Source organism: Tamandua tetradactyla, chromosome 2, assembly GCF_023851605.1.
Source record: "Tamandua tetradactyla isolate mTamTet1 chromosome 2, mTamTet1.pri, whole genome shotgun sequence".
In the NCBI taxonomy this organism is placed as follows: domain Eukaryota; kingdom Metazoa; phylum Chordata; class Mammalia; order Pilosa; family Myrmecophagidae; genus Tamandua; species Tamandua tetradactyla.
Window position 1 is genome coordinate 50,066,874 of NC_135328.1, and position 14,711 is coordinate 50,081,584.

General features: G+C 36.8%; 1 protein-coding gene across 7 annotated transcripts in view; it reads left to right on the top strand.

Annotated features, from left to right (window-relative positions):
* Positions 1 to 14,711, top strand: part of GARNL3 (GTPase activating Rap/RanGAP domain like 3) — a 254,850-nt gene that overhangs the window by 123,692 nt on the left and 116,447 nt on the right. For all 7 annotated transcript variants that reach the window (XR_013169397.1, XM_077145391.1, XM_077145397.1 and 4 more), the window contains exons 5-6: positions 5,183 to 5,282; positions 7,002 to 7,120. Coding sequence is in view for 6 of the 7 variants with exons in the window: in XM_077145391.1 (XP_077001506.1) it covers positions 5,183 to 5,282; positions 7,002 to 7,120 (219 nt within the window). In the remaining variant the exon portion in view is untranslated. The remainder of the gene's footprint in view (positions 1 to 5,182; positions 5,283 to 7,001; positions 7,121 to 14,711) is intronic.

Consider the following 14,711-nt stretch of genomic DNA (forward strand, 5'->3'; position numbering starts at 1 on the left):
TGCCTTGAGTGTATAGTAATAGTGAAATGTACAATGTACAGATTTTTAAAATGTTTTTGCATGAGGAAGAATAAAGGAATGTCATTATTGCAGGGTGCTGAAAATAGATGATAATTAATACTTAAAATGTCACCTTCTGTGTGAGACTAAAGTAAAAAATGTTTATTTGTTGCAAAATTTATATTTTGACTAGAGCATTTCCTAGTATAGCTCATGTAGATAGTTTGACTGAACATCGTAAGTACTTAGAATCTCAGGTAGGACATGAGATTTTGTTGGTTTGTCCAGAGTGATGCCCCAATGAATCCCAGAGTGATTTGATCAGTGACTGGAAAAGTATTTGCAAGCCCCCTTCGGGGAATGGTGAGAGTGGGGAGAAATTCAACTTCCCCAAGTTGAATTCTTGATATTCTCACAAGCAGTGTGGACAACCAAAGCTACAGACTGAGCCCCCAGTCTTGGGGTTTGTTCAATGAAACTTAACCCCACAAAGGATAGGTCAAGTCTACTTAAAATCTAGGCCTAAGAGTCACCCCCAAGAGAGCCTCTTTTGTTGCTCAGATGTGGCCTCTCTCCCCAGCCAACATGACAAGCAGTCTCACCACCCTCCCCCTCTCTGCGTGGGACATGACTCCCAGGGGTGTGGACCTTCCTGGCAACATGGGACAGAGATCCTGGAATGAGCTGAGACTCAGCATCAAGGGACTGAGAAAAACCGTAGAATGAGCTGAGAATTAACATCAAGGGATTGAGAGAACCTTCTCGACCAAAGGGAGAAGAGTGAAATGAGACTAAATGTCAATGGCTGAGAGATTCCAGAGTCAAGAGGTTATCCTGGAGGTTATTCTTATGCATTAAGTAGATATCACCTTGTTGTTCAAGATGTAGTGGAGAGGCTGGAGGGAACTGCCTGAAAATGTAGAGCTGTGTTCCAGTAGCCATGTTTCTTGATGATGATTGAACAATGATATAGCTTTCACAATGAGACTGTGTGAATGTGAAAACCTTGTGTCTGATGCTCCTTTTATCTACCATATCAACAGAAGAGTAGAACATATGGAATAAAAATAAATAATAGGGGGAACAAATGTTAAAATAAATTTAGTTTGAAATGCTAGTGGTAAATGAAAGCGAGGGGTAAGGGGTATGGTATGTATAATCTTTTTTTTTCTCTATTATCGTTTTATTTCTTTTTCTGTTGTCTTTTTATTTCTTTTTCTAAATCGATGCAAATGTTCTAAGAAATGATGAATATTCAACTATGTGATGGTATTAAGAATTACTGATTGTATATGTAGAATGGAATGATATCTTAATGTTTTGTTTGTTGATTTTTTTAATCAATTAAAAAAAAAAAAGATAAGTAATCCGTGGTGGTAGAAGTCAGGATAGTGGCTAGCTTTGTGCGAAACAAGTGGATATTGGCTGGGAAAAGGCTGAGGGACCTCTCTGGGGTACTGAAAATATTTTCTCTCTTGAACCAGGTAATGGTTACGAGAATGTGTGCATTTAAAGATTCACTGAGCTGTACACTTAAAATTTTCCCCCTTTACTGATATAAGGTATATATCAATAAAAAGAAATAAGGAAAAATACTTTTTTGAAAGCAGATATGTTATAATAAAGCTAACATTGTTTTTCAGGAGAAAAATAGGATTTTATGTTTTACGTTTATGTTAACAGAAAGAAAAGCCACATTTATTCAGGTTTGCAGTAAAAGCACAAAGAAACCTACTTAGAAATATCAGAAAATTAGGGTGGAATCCAGAAATGGAAAACCTCTGGCTCACACCTGTAAGCCAGCATCCAGAGTGGATCTCTCACCTCCTATCCAGACTGAATGGGCATGTCATGGGAAATTGGGAGCTCATTTTCAGAGTCATTCTTCTGGGGTCCTGAGCTCAGTTTTTTTTTTAGTCTCCATTCCTTTTGTCAGTCTCCTGTGTGTATTCTTGTCTTTACACTTCATATGTGCATTTAACAAGGATTGGGAAGTAACTTGCTTTGTGAGACACACAAATGTGTGTTGGCTTTTCCCCCCATTAGTTAAGTATTCAGTGGATATGAAAGTCAAATAGGTTATTTTTCAATCATTAAAAGAACTCATACAAAATGTTAATGGAGAAAACCATATGTATGAGAGGGTTCGTATGTGAGAATTCTGTACTCTCTGCAGAATTGTTCTGTAAACTACAACCGCACTAATAAAAAAAAAAACTTATAATTGACAGTTTATACTCAATAGAGAAATGTGTCATGCCACCAGCCATAATTCTGTATCTCACCCTGAGAAGCTGGGCTGCCTCTTGCCCATCTCTGTGTTATTCTGTTCTGCAGGTGCCAGTGTTCAGACTTCTAGGCGGAAAAATAGGTACAACCAAGTGCTTTGGAAGGTCTGGAGTAGGGAAGTCATTTTTCTTATGCCGCTGAATCCCTTGGGCAGTCTGGTGAAGCCTATAGACCCCTTCTCAGAATAATATTTTTACATGCCTAAAATACATGGTATTGCAAAGGAAAACAATTGGGTTGAAATTGATTTATCAAAATGATTTTTAAAACTTTTTGTTTAAAGTAATACATGCTTTTTAAATTAAGAATTAAGTAACAAAATCTAGCAGGATGTCTAATAACTCCTGTAATTTTGAAGCAGTAAAGAGAATAAATGGTATTCAATATATATCTGTTGGTGGCATGGTTTCCAGGACTGTAGATTTTTACGTATATCCATAATTGAATGAAACACTAAGTTTCAGTTAGAAATTAGGGGAAATAAAGATGGCTTACTGTTCAAGAATCCCCCCTCCTCCTCTGGATTATTTTAGAACCCCGACAGAGAGCATTGATTCTCAAAGTTCAGTGTTCATCAGAATCATCTGCGATGCTTGTTTAATCATACATTTTAGGGTCCAGTCACAGAGTTCCTGATTAGAAAGTCTGGACTGAAGCCCAAGTGTGCACATTTCAGCAGATTTGAGAAGCACTAAGCTTAGATTGGTGCTGTTACCTGAAGGAAGCCTCTCTGTGTCACTGCAAGTCTTGGAGACACCAGAAGTTTAAATGTACTGATGACTCAAGAGTCTCCTCACTATGCCTCTTCTGGTACTCTTTAGGGTCCCAGAGCCGTGGGACCGTGATGCCAACCATTGTGGAGTCCAGCTGGTTGAGGCTGAGCTTCCTTGGCTGGATCCCTCCTATGTCTGATGTCTGGCCAGATAATGCTGAGACTGTCAGTTGAACCCTGGGTGGTGCCACAACTGCATGTTTTCTGGTGGCATAACAGAAATAATTAGAGACCTGTATTCCAATGTTTTATGGTGATGAAATGAACAGCTGTTGATAATGAATCTTCCAGAAATTCTACAAGGAACAAAAGTTCAATTAAATGCTCTTTTTGAGTCACACCAAGAGGTCAAAACTGAGGCAATATCTTGAACAGGTAATCAAAATTAACATCGCTAATAAGGGACAGATGAATATCTTGAAATATAAACTGAAGACAAACTTTACTTATATAGTATTCCAATCAGATATGTATAACATGAATCTAATTTTGTGGAAACATCAGACAAACTCAAAATGAAGAGTGCTTTATTTTAAAAAGCACTGTTTTCTTCATCACTGGGATTCAAATGTAGTAACAATCAGTTATTTAGAAAAACTTCTAACACAGTCTGAGCCCCAGACCTGCAAGTTTCAGACATTAGCTTTAAAAGAATGTATCATCTAGTAAAGGTGGTGAAAGGCAGAGTGTTCAATAATTTTCCCATAACTGGGAAAACTGATAAACTGTTTGGTGAAAATGAATTTTTATCTCATAGCGTATGTCAAAAATAAATACTAGAATACACTAAAGTGGAAATGAAACCGTCGAACCTCTAGAAAAAGAAAAAGATGAATTTTTTTCCTAATACTGAGATATAGAAGGTTTTTATATAATGGATTCTAAAGGTAGAAGCCATAAAGGGAAAAAAAGTTTAAAATGTGTTTACATAAACATTTCTAAATATCTGTATGGCCAAAAATACCTTAAACAAAGTTTAAAAGCAAAAAATAATAATAATAAATTAGAAGAAACCATTTACCATCTATTTCAAATGATCGGACAACTGCCAAAGGACATGAACAAGTAACCGACAAAAAAAGAATTGTAAATGACCAATAAAAATATGAAGACAATGTTTTGTCCAACTGGTATGCAAAGAAACACAAAAACAACACTGAGATTACATTTTTGCTGTTTTGACGACTAAATATCAAGGTTACAGGAAAGAGGACATCTGTAGCCATTGATAGTGGAACTGTAATTTTGCACCAGTCTTCCTAAATATCACATTAGCATCATGTAGGAAATTCTTATGCATACTTTGTGACAAAGTAATCTAACTTCTAAGAAGTTATCCTAAGCAAATAAGTGGACAGGTATGCAAATGTAGAATTAAAAGGTGTCCATCACAACTTTATTTACAATAATGAAAAATTCGAAGTAGCCTTATTGTCCAGTAATGTTAAATAGTTGAATATGTCCATATAATAAAAAAATTATATATCCATTAACATTGTAGAAGTATATTTAATGAAATGGAAAGATATATTATTAAGTGAAAAAAGCAAGCCTGAAAACTGTATATTCAGTATGATTCCATTTTGGTAAGAAAAATGCATATGTACATAACAGATAGGAAAACAATTAGAAGAAGCTATGCCAAAACATTAATAATGTTATCTTTGGATGAAGGATTCAGATCATTCATTTTTTTCATGTTTTCCAAATTAATTGTGTTATTTTACAATAAATTTTTTAAATTGTACAAAGAATATGAATTTGATAACCACCTAGATGTGTTCTAAATGAAATGTGCCTGATACTGTGGTAACAGACGTTAGAGGGTACCTCTAGGGGGCATCAGCTCCCAAATTTTGTGGTAACTTTGGCCCTGAAAAGAACTTTGTGCTCAGTGAGAGAAATAGCGGAACTCACTGGTTCACTTGGTTCTTTTTTCCTACATTCCAATGATTTTGATTGGGCATCTTTTCTAATGAGAACATGTGGTTACAGCCCCTAGTTGTACACTTTTATTAATGATTTTTCTGATTCTTTGGCCTTGGGTTCATTGCTAATTGTTTGATTTCTTGTTTGCTTTCTGAATAAACCACTTAATGGCACAATTTTGTTCCATTACAGAGTGCAACTTCTCTGCCAGGTACTTGGCGAAGAACAGATGTGCATTTAGAGAATCCAGAATACCACACCAGATGGTATTTCAAATATTTTTTAGGACAAGGTAATTACGCCATTATGATGTTTGGGAAGATAAGCTATTCAAAGTGAAAAATCCATGTTGGTGTAATTTTGGGTACCCTCTATGAACGAAACTAACCAATTTAGGGGCACTAATATCAGAGCATTTCATTTCATGGTCAGTAGTAAGCTTTGTAAATTAAAACATTCTATTAAAAGATTCTAATGCTGAAAATTTTTCTTGTCAATTTTTTTCCTAGCCAATTAGTTTTGTCCCTGGGGAGTAAAGGGGGATTAGGTTATGTGAATGAGTGAATTTGAGTGATTTAAAAAAAAAAAATTAAAAAAACTTTGTAAAGTGGAAAAACAACTATAGACTCAAGAAGGCAAGTGTCCTGGTAATAGTGGATTAGTTAATGGCAACAAGGGAGAGAGTTGGTTCCCTGAGCTCCAGGGCTAATATAGAACTACAGAGGCATTAGACTATAGGCTCTGGCATCATTCATTCACCAGCAACAAGTATTTATTTAGCACCTACCATGTGCCAGGTAATATGCAGAACAGCGAGGATACAGTGATAAAGGCAATCACGATCTTTGCCCTCATAGAGCTTACAGAACAGCTAAGGTTCTAGTTCTGCCATTATTAGCCATAGGACTTTAGACTCTTCTCTAAGACTCAGTTTCTTTATTTATAAAGTAGGGGTATTACTTGTACCTACCTAGTAGGTTTGGAGAGAAATTTTAATGAGCTATACAGGAAAAATACTAAGCCCAGTGCCTGGCATAGCAAGAGCTTCATCACTAATAGCTATGTTCATTTAAAGTAAGCGGTCAAGTGAACATATATGGAAAGGTGGAAAAACCAGGAGTATTGTTAATGACAGAAGATATTGGAAAAGGTAAAATCATCAGTATTGCCGCGTTAGGAATGAGTTAGAGAGATTTCTTATTGGGCTAATACATTTATTTGTAGAATATCTGATTCTTGATCCATAAAAATAAGACCCAAATAATGTTTTTAAAAATATATGATTCTATATTATTCTAAATAGTTCATTCTTTTCATAAGGTATAATTTATTTGGGTAGGGGAGAATACAATAGCATTTATAAAAAAGAAAAATCAGCAGAAAAGTTCCCATCTTCCCACAATGTTTGAAAGTGTAGCTCCTGGGCACAATTATGACTTTAGAGAAAAATGGTGCCATTAGGTCAAATGCTGTCAGCAGGAAGTAACAGAAAACTTGATTCAAATGGCTTAAACAGTAGGAATATAGCAAGAAATTTTGAAGTAGGGCAGGCTCTGGAGTTGTTGTATCTAGAGCCTGAATGATGTCCTCAAGGTCCCCTATTTTTCTGCTTCCCCATCTTTAGTGTGGCAGCTTCATCCTTGGGTTGGTCTTTCTTAGGATCACAGGATAGTTACAACAATTCCAGGCAGCACTTCTAGACACCACCAGATCTAGAGAAAGAAGACCACCTTTCGGAGTGAAGTAAGCTTTCCCGAAACTCCTTGACAGATTTCTCCTCCTTACTCATTGGCCATAATTGGCTTACATGTTCATTCCTGAACCAGTCACTGTCAAAGGGAAATGGAAGTGTATGAATAGCTTAGAATGATCACACTCGATCCCCAGAGCTGGGTTTGAGATTATTGTTCCCTGATCATATGGGAAGGGCTGGATAACAACTAAAGTGTCCATTAGCTGCCACTAGAAGAACAATTCCATTCTTACTATTCTAAACCTATTTATTTTCCAGTCCATCAGAATTACATTGGAAATGATACAGAAAAGAGCCCCTTCTTCTTGTCTGTGACCCTTTCTGACCAGAACAATCAGCGTGTCCCTCAATACCGTGCAATTCTTTGGCGGAAAACAGTAAGTAATTGGCTTCCACTGGCATTTCAATACCATTACAGAGTTTAATTAGCATTGTTGTCAAGGTGGCTCAGGTAAACCTTTCTCTGTGAAGTTCTTTAAGTTTGGATATTTCAAGATTTTATTATTCAGAGATGGACCTTCAAGGTTTGAATTTAACAGCGACTTTTCCCTTATAAGCTGCTAATGAGACATATACACTCCTCTTAATCTTTGGCCTCTGTGTTTTGCAGACTATCAGTTCATTAACCTTGACTCTTTCTAATACTGAAAGAGATGAACTGGCTCAACTAAAAGAAATAGAATTTATTGGAAAAAATATAATAATATTGCATAGGTGCTCCTGTTTCCACGAGCCACTTAAACTGTCCACCACTCAATCCTCTGGCCTTCTAGAATTTTTTTTAGGCTTAGTGCCTTTTCATCAATTTTGCATGGTGGAAAAACAACTCTCAACTCAGCAAGGCAAGAATCTTGCCTATGGGGATTCTGAACACTTAGTTCAGAACAGTGAGTTGAAAGCAAACCCTTTCAACTTAGAGATGCAGGTATTTCTTCAGCTCAGGAATGTTTTCTTATGTTCATTATTGTTGTTTCTTTTCTATTTTCTAATAATTCTTGTATTTGATATCCAGTGTCTTTCATCTTTACTCTTTATTCTCTTCTCTTTGGTTGTTTTTTTCTTCATTTGCTTCTGGAAGAATTTTTCAGAGACGTTGTAGTACATTGGAAAGAGCAAAGGGTTTGGAGTCAATCAAATTACCTCAATAACTGACTCATTTTGTGTGAACTGGAGAAAATTGCTTAGGCCTTCTGAAGCTCCATTTTCTTCTTTGTAAAATGGGCAGAGTGCCAGGCTGTAGCTTGCAAGATGATGAGGATTAAAGAGAGTATATTAAATGAGATCTTGTTTGAAAATCCATATTTATCCAGTATCCTAAATCATCAAATCTTCAGTTCATTAGAATTGGTGAGTAAAGAGTATGATTATAAAGTAATAAAATAAGACACACTTAGAAAATGTTAGTCCTATAATTTGATGAACTCATTTTATTGGTACATTTGTTGAAACCTAAAATTTTCATATTTGCATGCCGATTTTTGTTTCAACTATATTAGTGTATCAAAATTTCAATGCAAATCTTTTTGGAAAAGAAATAATACAGAAACTTAAAAAAGCAGTGCTTGATTTCTTCGTGAGATGTGTATGTGCATGTATGCATACATATATGGCAATAAAGCTTGACAAAAAGCCCAGAAAAAATCTTCAAGAACCACTACAGAGTAAACTGAACTTAAAGATTTTTGTAATGATTAAGAAGAGAAATAGTAATAGCAATAAAGTCTATCATTTATAAATAAAGTCTCAATAAATTAGTAAGGAACCATATGAGTACAGGAACCATACTAAGTTCTCCAGCAGCATTATCTCAGTAGATGTTATTGCAGTTCAGGAAGTCAGACTACATGGCCCAGGTCACATGCCAATAGGTGGCAGACTAGGCCAAACCCAAACCTAAGTGGCTGAGCTGTTACCACTATAAATAATTATATATGTAGTTGTTTGACATATGTGGTCTCTCCCCAGAGACAGAGAACTCCATGAAAGTAAGGAACACATCTGCTTTATTTTCAGAATCGCCATCAGTCCCAGTCCTAGTGCCTGGCATATAAGAAGAACTCAATAAATTTTTGTTGAAAGAATTAATGAATGGTACCAAAGTCCAGCTTAATTTATATGTTATGCTGCTTCCATTTATATAAACTCTCATGTTATGTTTTAGAAATTTTCTTTTTTTTTTTAGCAAATTTAAGGTAAAAATCTATTTGTTGTAAAATAGAATAAGGTCTTACTTGTGAATTATTTCCTGCTGAAAAGTTTTGGTGCTTTCCTATCCCCATACTACAGTAATTGGGAACAGTTTTGCCGCCAGCATAGCTGTACTTGAAGCAAAGCTTATGCAACAGTTTTAGAAGATACTGTTGGAGAACTGTGTGCCAGTTTTTTCTCAAGTGCTTGCATGATACTCCTTTCTCACTATTCACTTATTGAGAAATGACAATGCCTTCTTCCAAAGTCTCTTAACTTCTCCACCAAGCAGGCTGTTTTCTGGCCTACTTTTTGGGGGGTGCAGTGGGGGTGTGCATAGTCCAGGAATCAAACCTAGGTCTCCCAGATAGAAGGTGAGCATTCTACCACTGAACCACCTGTGCACCCGGTGGCCTACTTTTTTCCTTTTTTTACTTATTTATTTTATGTTTGCTAATTACAGTATTCCAGTTTCTTCTGGTTTGAATTTTCTCTTGGGATGACTGTTTCTTTGGAGCAAGCAGTCATTCTTTCCTATTGTTTCCCCTTCTTCATATTCTTCTTGAAGGTGGTATTTAAATACATAAGGAAAGGGTTTGTGAAACCTCATGGTGGCAGGAAAAGAGGACCTTGGATCCACATGGGGTCCTCTGGGTTCTTGCTAGTTTCTGCTGTGAAGTGGCTAGTTTGGTCCTGAACTATAACTGGTCCCTCTGACTTTTTTGGGTCATTGGGAAGCACCTACTCTTGAAACCCACAGAGCCAGCTATTAACTCCATATTGTGAAATCACTACATATTCTGAACCCTTTAACCTGATACTGATACTAATCAAAAGCAGTGGGTTCTTTGCCCAATGTGCTCAAATGACCAATTCCTGAGACACCAGGTTTTCAAAGAGAGAATTTATTGCTAGACATGAAGCAGAAGCTCAAACAGCCTATCAGCCTAAAAATCTGTCTCCCTGAACTGCAATGACTCTGATGGTTTTATAGTATCAAAAGATGGGCAGATTTTAGGATAAGGAGTGCAGTGGGTCTAGATAATGTAATTAGAGGTGATCTAATTATTGAGCATGTGGAGATTGATTGCATGCTTAGTCACAGAATGTATGAAAGAAAATGATGACCTTAATATGATGATGGGCATGATTTTTAGTATTTTAATGAGGTACAGGTAACTTATAGGTTAAATGTTAAGCTACTACACATCATTTTGGTTTGATCCAGCTTCCTTTATGAAAATATCTTTGGATTTGGGTGGGTTAGTTCTCGGCTGACTTGAGCCCCTTCATTAATAAACATTAGGGGCTGTCTTGAGTGATCATAAGACTCTAAAGTTGAAAAAACAGATAAAATGTGAACAAATGAGGGTCAGTCAGATGGTTTTTACAATCACAAGGGTTCAAGATAAAGGCTATGCAGTCATTATCAGGGGAGCTGGATTACAGTTCAGAGATTTAAGGTATTTCCCTTTGTCTATGCTCATTTGCCAGAAAGTAAAGAAAGAGTATCTATATGTTTCAGTAATCATAATCATCCCCTAAAACCTAATTTCTCAGTTATAATCCCAGGTCTCTGCTAGTCTCTGCACCTCTCAGCAGTTCTACTTACCCTCACTGGGACACATTCCCTGTAAACTATGTGTCACATGTAAGGAGGCAAGAGCACCATCTTAGTCTCATTTCTCTTATCTTTCTGGTAGTCAACACTTGCAGCTGCTAAGTTACTGCCCCTCACCATGTTGAAATAGATACTGTATGGACTTAATTTCTTTAAAATCCATGCCTGGGAAGTGGGCCTTTAGTTCAAATATTCTTAGGAGCCTCTGGGTCTTATCTTGATGTATTTGCAGCATCATATCCCCCCACCTCGAAGGCCCCCTGCCCTTCGAGATCTGCCTTCACAATGAGAAATCAAGAACCCTGGCATCTAACCCCTTAGCTTTCCTATCATCTTCCTTCATCCTTCTTTCCACTGTATCAAGAAAAAGATAGTTTTTCCATTTCTTCTACCTCTCTGGAATGAATTTTCTCAATGTCATAACTTTTTCCTTCTGGAGTCATCCTACCTCTTAATCTGGGTCTGTTGCCAGGTGCTGGGTGAGGGAGGGGAAAATCTGCTTATTTTAATTTCCAAATGTATTGTCTATATTACATTGTAAATTGTGATAAGCACTATGAAGGAAACAAAGATTGGGAATAAGAGAGATCTACTTTCGACAAGGTAGTTCAGGTAGGCTTTCTGAGGAGGTTACATTTAAGCGGAGACCTGAAGCATGAAAGAGAACCATCCACATAAAATATAGGAGAAGGAAAGAAGGTGGAACAAGCAGAAGAAACAGCCAATAAGTGACAGGCAAGGAAGTAAGTGCAATTCTCTATGGGTTTCTCATAGCTGGTATTAGAGAAGTCAAAGAGGTGGAATTTTTTTTTTTTTGCTTGAATCACATGGTTTATTGAATCAATTAAAACAGACAGTGAGAAGCAAGAGGTCAAACATGGAGGCTATGTAACACCCTTAGGCTAGTAGAGTCTGAGCAAGTAGAAGGCCCCAACTATCTAAATTGTGGAGCATACTGTGTTCCTATGTCCTGCCCTCTCTCGGCCACATTGGCCTTCCCCATGATAGTATGGTTATAAGAGTGAGAGTTGAAGTTGGAAAGAGGGGCTTCAGCAGATGGAAGGTGCTGGGTCAGTAACACACTTGTGCTATCAGAGAAATACAGAGAAAAGTCCAACTAGCCACTTGCTGTGGCTCACTAATCAGCCTGGTGAGCAACTGTGAACTTTATTTGCTTTTCTTGTTAAGAGGCTATTTGAGGCCAGAATGATGTCACCAAGGGGTTGCCAATGTGAAAGACAGAATTTAATTCCCCAACAATTAAACCTCAGGACTACTATGAAGACAGCAAGTCAATATAGGGCCAGGATGCATATTAGTTCCTTTCTATTGAGAACAGACATTGCCTTCATACAAAGCCCTAATTATGCACCTAGTGCAGGGTAAATGTTTGCTATTAGCTACAAATGGGGAATGCTGAAGGAAAGTGAGGAATTGAAAATATAGACACAGAATATTAGCATAGAGTCAGCTGTTAAAACCCTCTGGGCCCAGAACTATTTCTGGAGGCTGTGGCAATCCAAAGAAGTATATGTATCAACCTCCACCTCCCACCCCAAGAGCTCACATTTTGTTAGGTAATAATACAGAAAGAGTTAAACATATAACCCTATTTAAATAGTCTTGCATATGTCTACTGTGTTTCTTCTAAAAACAAACAAAAAAGCTTTAAAAAAAATTATTCATACTTTTTTTAAAAATTCCACGCAAGCAACACAACAAAGTAAAAAAGAAGAGGACCAAAATCCACCTATTCAGAGATAATCACAGCAGAAGCCTTCTAGATATCTGTCTATGTACACAGACACATTTGTATGTGTACATTTTTAAAGTTATAGGGTAATGTTCAACACGTACTTCTGTATCCTTGCTGTGCTCATTTAATATTGCCTATTATATACATGTATTTGATTCCGCCTATGCATTTGATGGTTCCACTGTACAACATAGAACCTTTTTACTAGAAAGTGACTCTGGAAAGCTACTAAGGGGGAAGGAGGAAGTTTACCAGTTTATAGTGAAGGAAAATACAAACCCACAGTCCCTGGGATTCACCTTCAAATAGGCACTTCATGAAAATATTGCTATTACACAGGGAAAAATGTGGATCCTTCTCTCTCCTATTCCACACATTCCCCCTCAAGCCACTGTTGGCTTCTCTTTAAAACTCTTTGGTGTGTTTGATGAGAAGAAAAGATAGGAGTTGAACAAAAAGTCAGATTCAAGATACTTCAGTACAGGTAGACATCTCACACAAGCAGCTACAGTGTGATGAGGTAGGCTGATGCTAGTAAAACAGCAAGACCACAGAAGTAACTCAGGTTGAACTAGTATGCCATGTGTGATGTGAAAAAGCATATTCATTTCATAAAATTCTTCTATATTTGGAAAATTGTTTAAATCTCAGGAACACATACTTCGAAAAGAAAAGTTGTTCTGTTGTTCAGCAGGGAAAACCTACTCCTCCATAGCCTGGAGTAGGGGTGAGATTACCAGATTCTGCAGGGGAATGGGTGTATAACTAAAGTTGAAGAGTTCTACTCTGATAACCATTGTCCAGGACTTAGACAGATGAATTGGTAGATGTGTCCTGAGAACGAGAGAAAAGTCTTAGTTGCTTCTTTATTTATTTCCTACAAGAAATCCCTTACCCTACTCTAAATATTTGTAATGCCAATTTTATTATTAGAACGAGAGTTTTGAATGTGGATTACTTGAAAACCACTTTTATAACTATGTAATTTAAATCACTTTTGGATTATAAATCTGTATCATCTCATTTTAGGAGATTTTTAAAAGGAAAACAGTAGTCATCCATCCAGAATAGTTTGAACACAGGACTGAATCATTCAGGCAATCCTTCATCCATTCCCTTTCATTCAAAAAATATTTGTTAAGTTCTTTCTATAATTTAATTATACTGGGTAGTATAAATTATACTACCCAGAGTAAATTATACTCTTTAAATGGGTACTCATTTAAAGAGAAGGAAACAGGCTTTAAGTAAATAAACCCAGATAAGTATAAAAGTGCAAATTATGAAAACTTCTCTGAAGGATTCAGGTGATTTCTAGTTCAAAAATATTTGATTTAGAAATATCAGCACATTTGGGTCCCATTGGACATGTAGACACTGTTTTCTTCTTATGATCTTTGAGGCTTAAAATTTTTGGCTCAAAGTCCAAATTCCCTTCTCATCACTTCAGATGGTTTATCTGGTCACCATAGAACCTAAGACTAAGAAATATTAAGTAAGTTTATTGAAGAGTAAATGTTGGGGGTGGGGAGGTTGTGAAAGATGCTGTCAAGTTCAAGCAAGATTTTTTCCAACATAGAATGTGTTTATTCATATACATGCCCCTTGAAGAAAAATGAGAAAGACTGGCTGCCAGGATTTCCCTGGAGAACAGGGGAAAAGAAGGGGCGCCGCGCAGGTTTAAGGAAAGACAGACACAAGAAGTTAGTTAAGTGGGGTCAGGAGACTCAAGCTCATCAGGAGGAAGAGCAAGAGCCCTGAATAAACTGACACCCACATATTTATTATGTTCTTACGTGGGAACTGCTTTAGGGAGTATTATCAAAGCAAGATTATTTTGAATATCTGTCAGGCCTGCAAATCTACAAGGTTTGTTTCCCAGCTCCTTGTCTCAGGAGCCATTTATTTCTTATCAGCATGCTCTCTATTCAGGTCTCTACTGGCTCTTGAGTCTACATCCTTGAGAACATTTACTTCAATGGTTTTCCATGGTGTTCCTATGCTCAACTGCTCGAGCCTTCAGGAAGCCATCTCCAACATCTCCCCCTTTTTATTTTTGTAGCGCTAGCATGATAGAGGTTCAGGCAGCTGTCCTTAATTTGGATTCACGTTGCTTGCTTTGGAAGCATTTCCAGACTATACATAAAAGACCAAAAAGAAGAATTTACATTACTATTAAACTAATAGTAAATCCTCCTATTGTTTTCAGCCACCTTAGTGAATTTAGAGCTTACAGCCCTTGAGCAATCCCATTCATAACATTAGTGCCTTCTAATAATTTTGGAATGTTCTTTTGCATTTCTACTACTCTTGCTTGAAGTTCATTAATATTTAGAGTTAAATTATCTTGATGCCCTAATAAGTGTTTTTAATTTTTTTCCCACTTAAGTTCACTTTCATTATA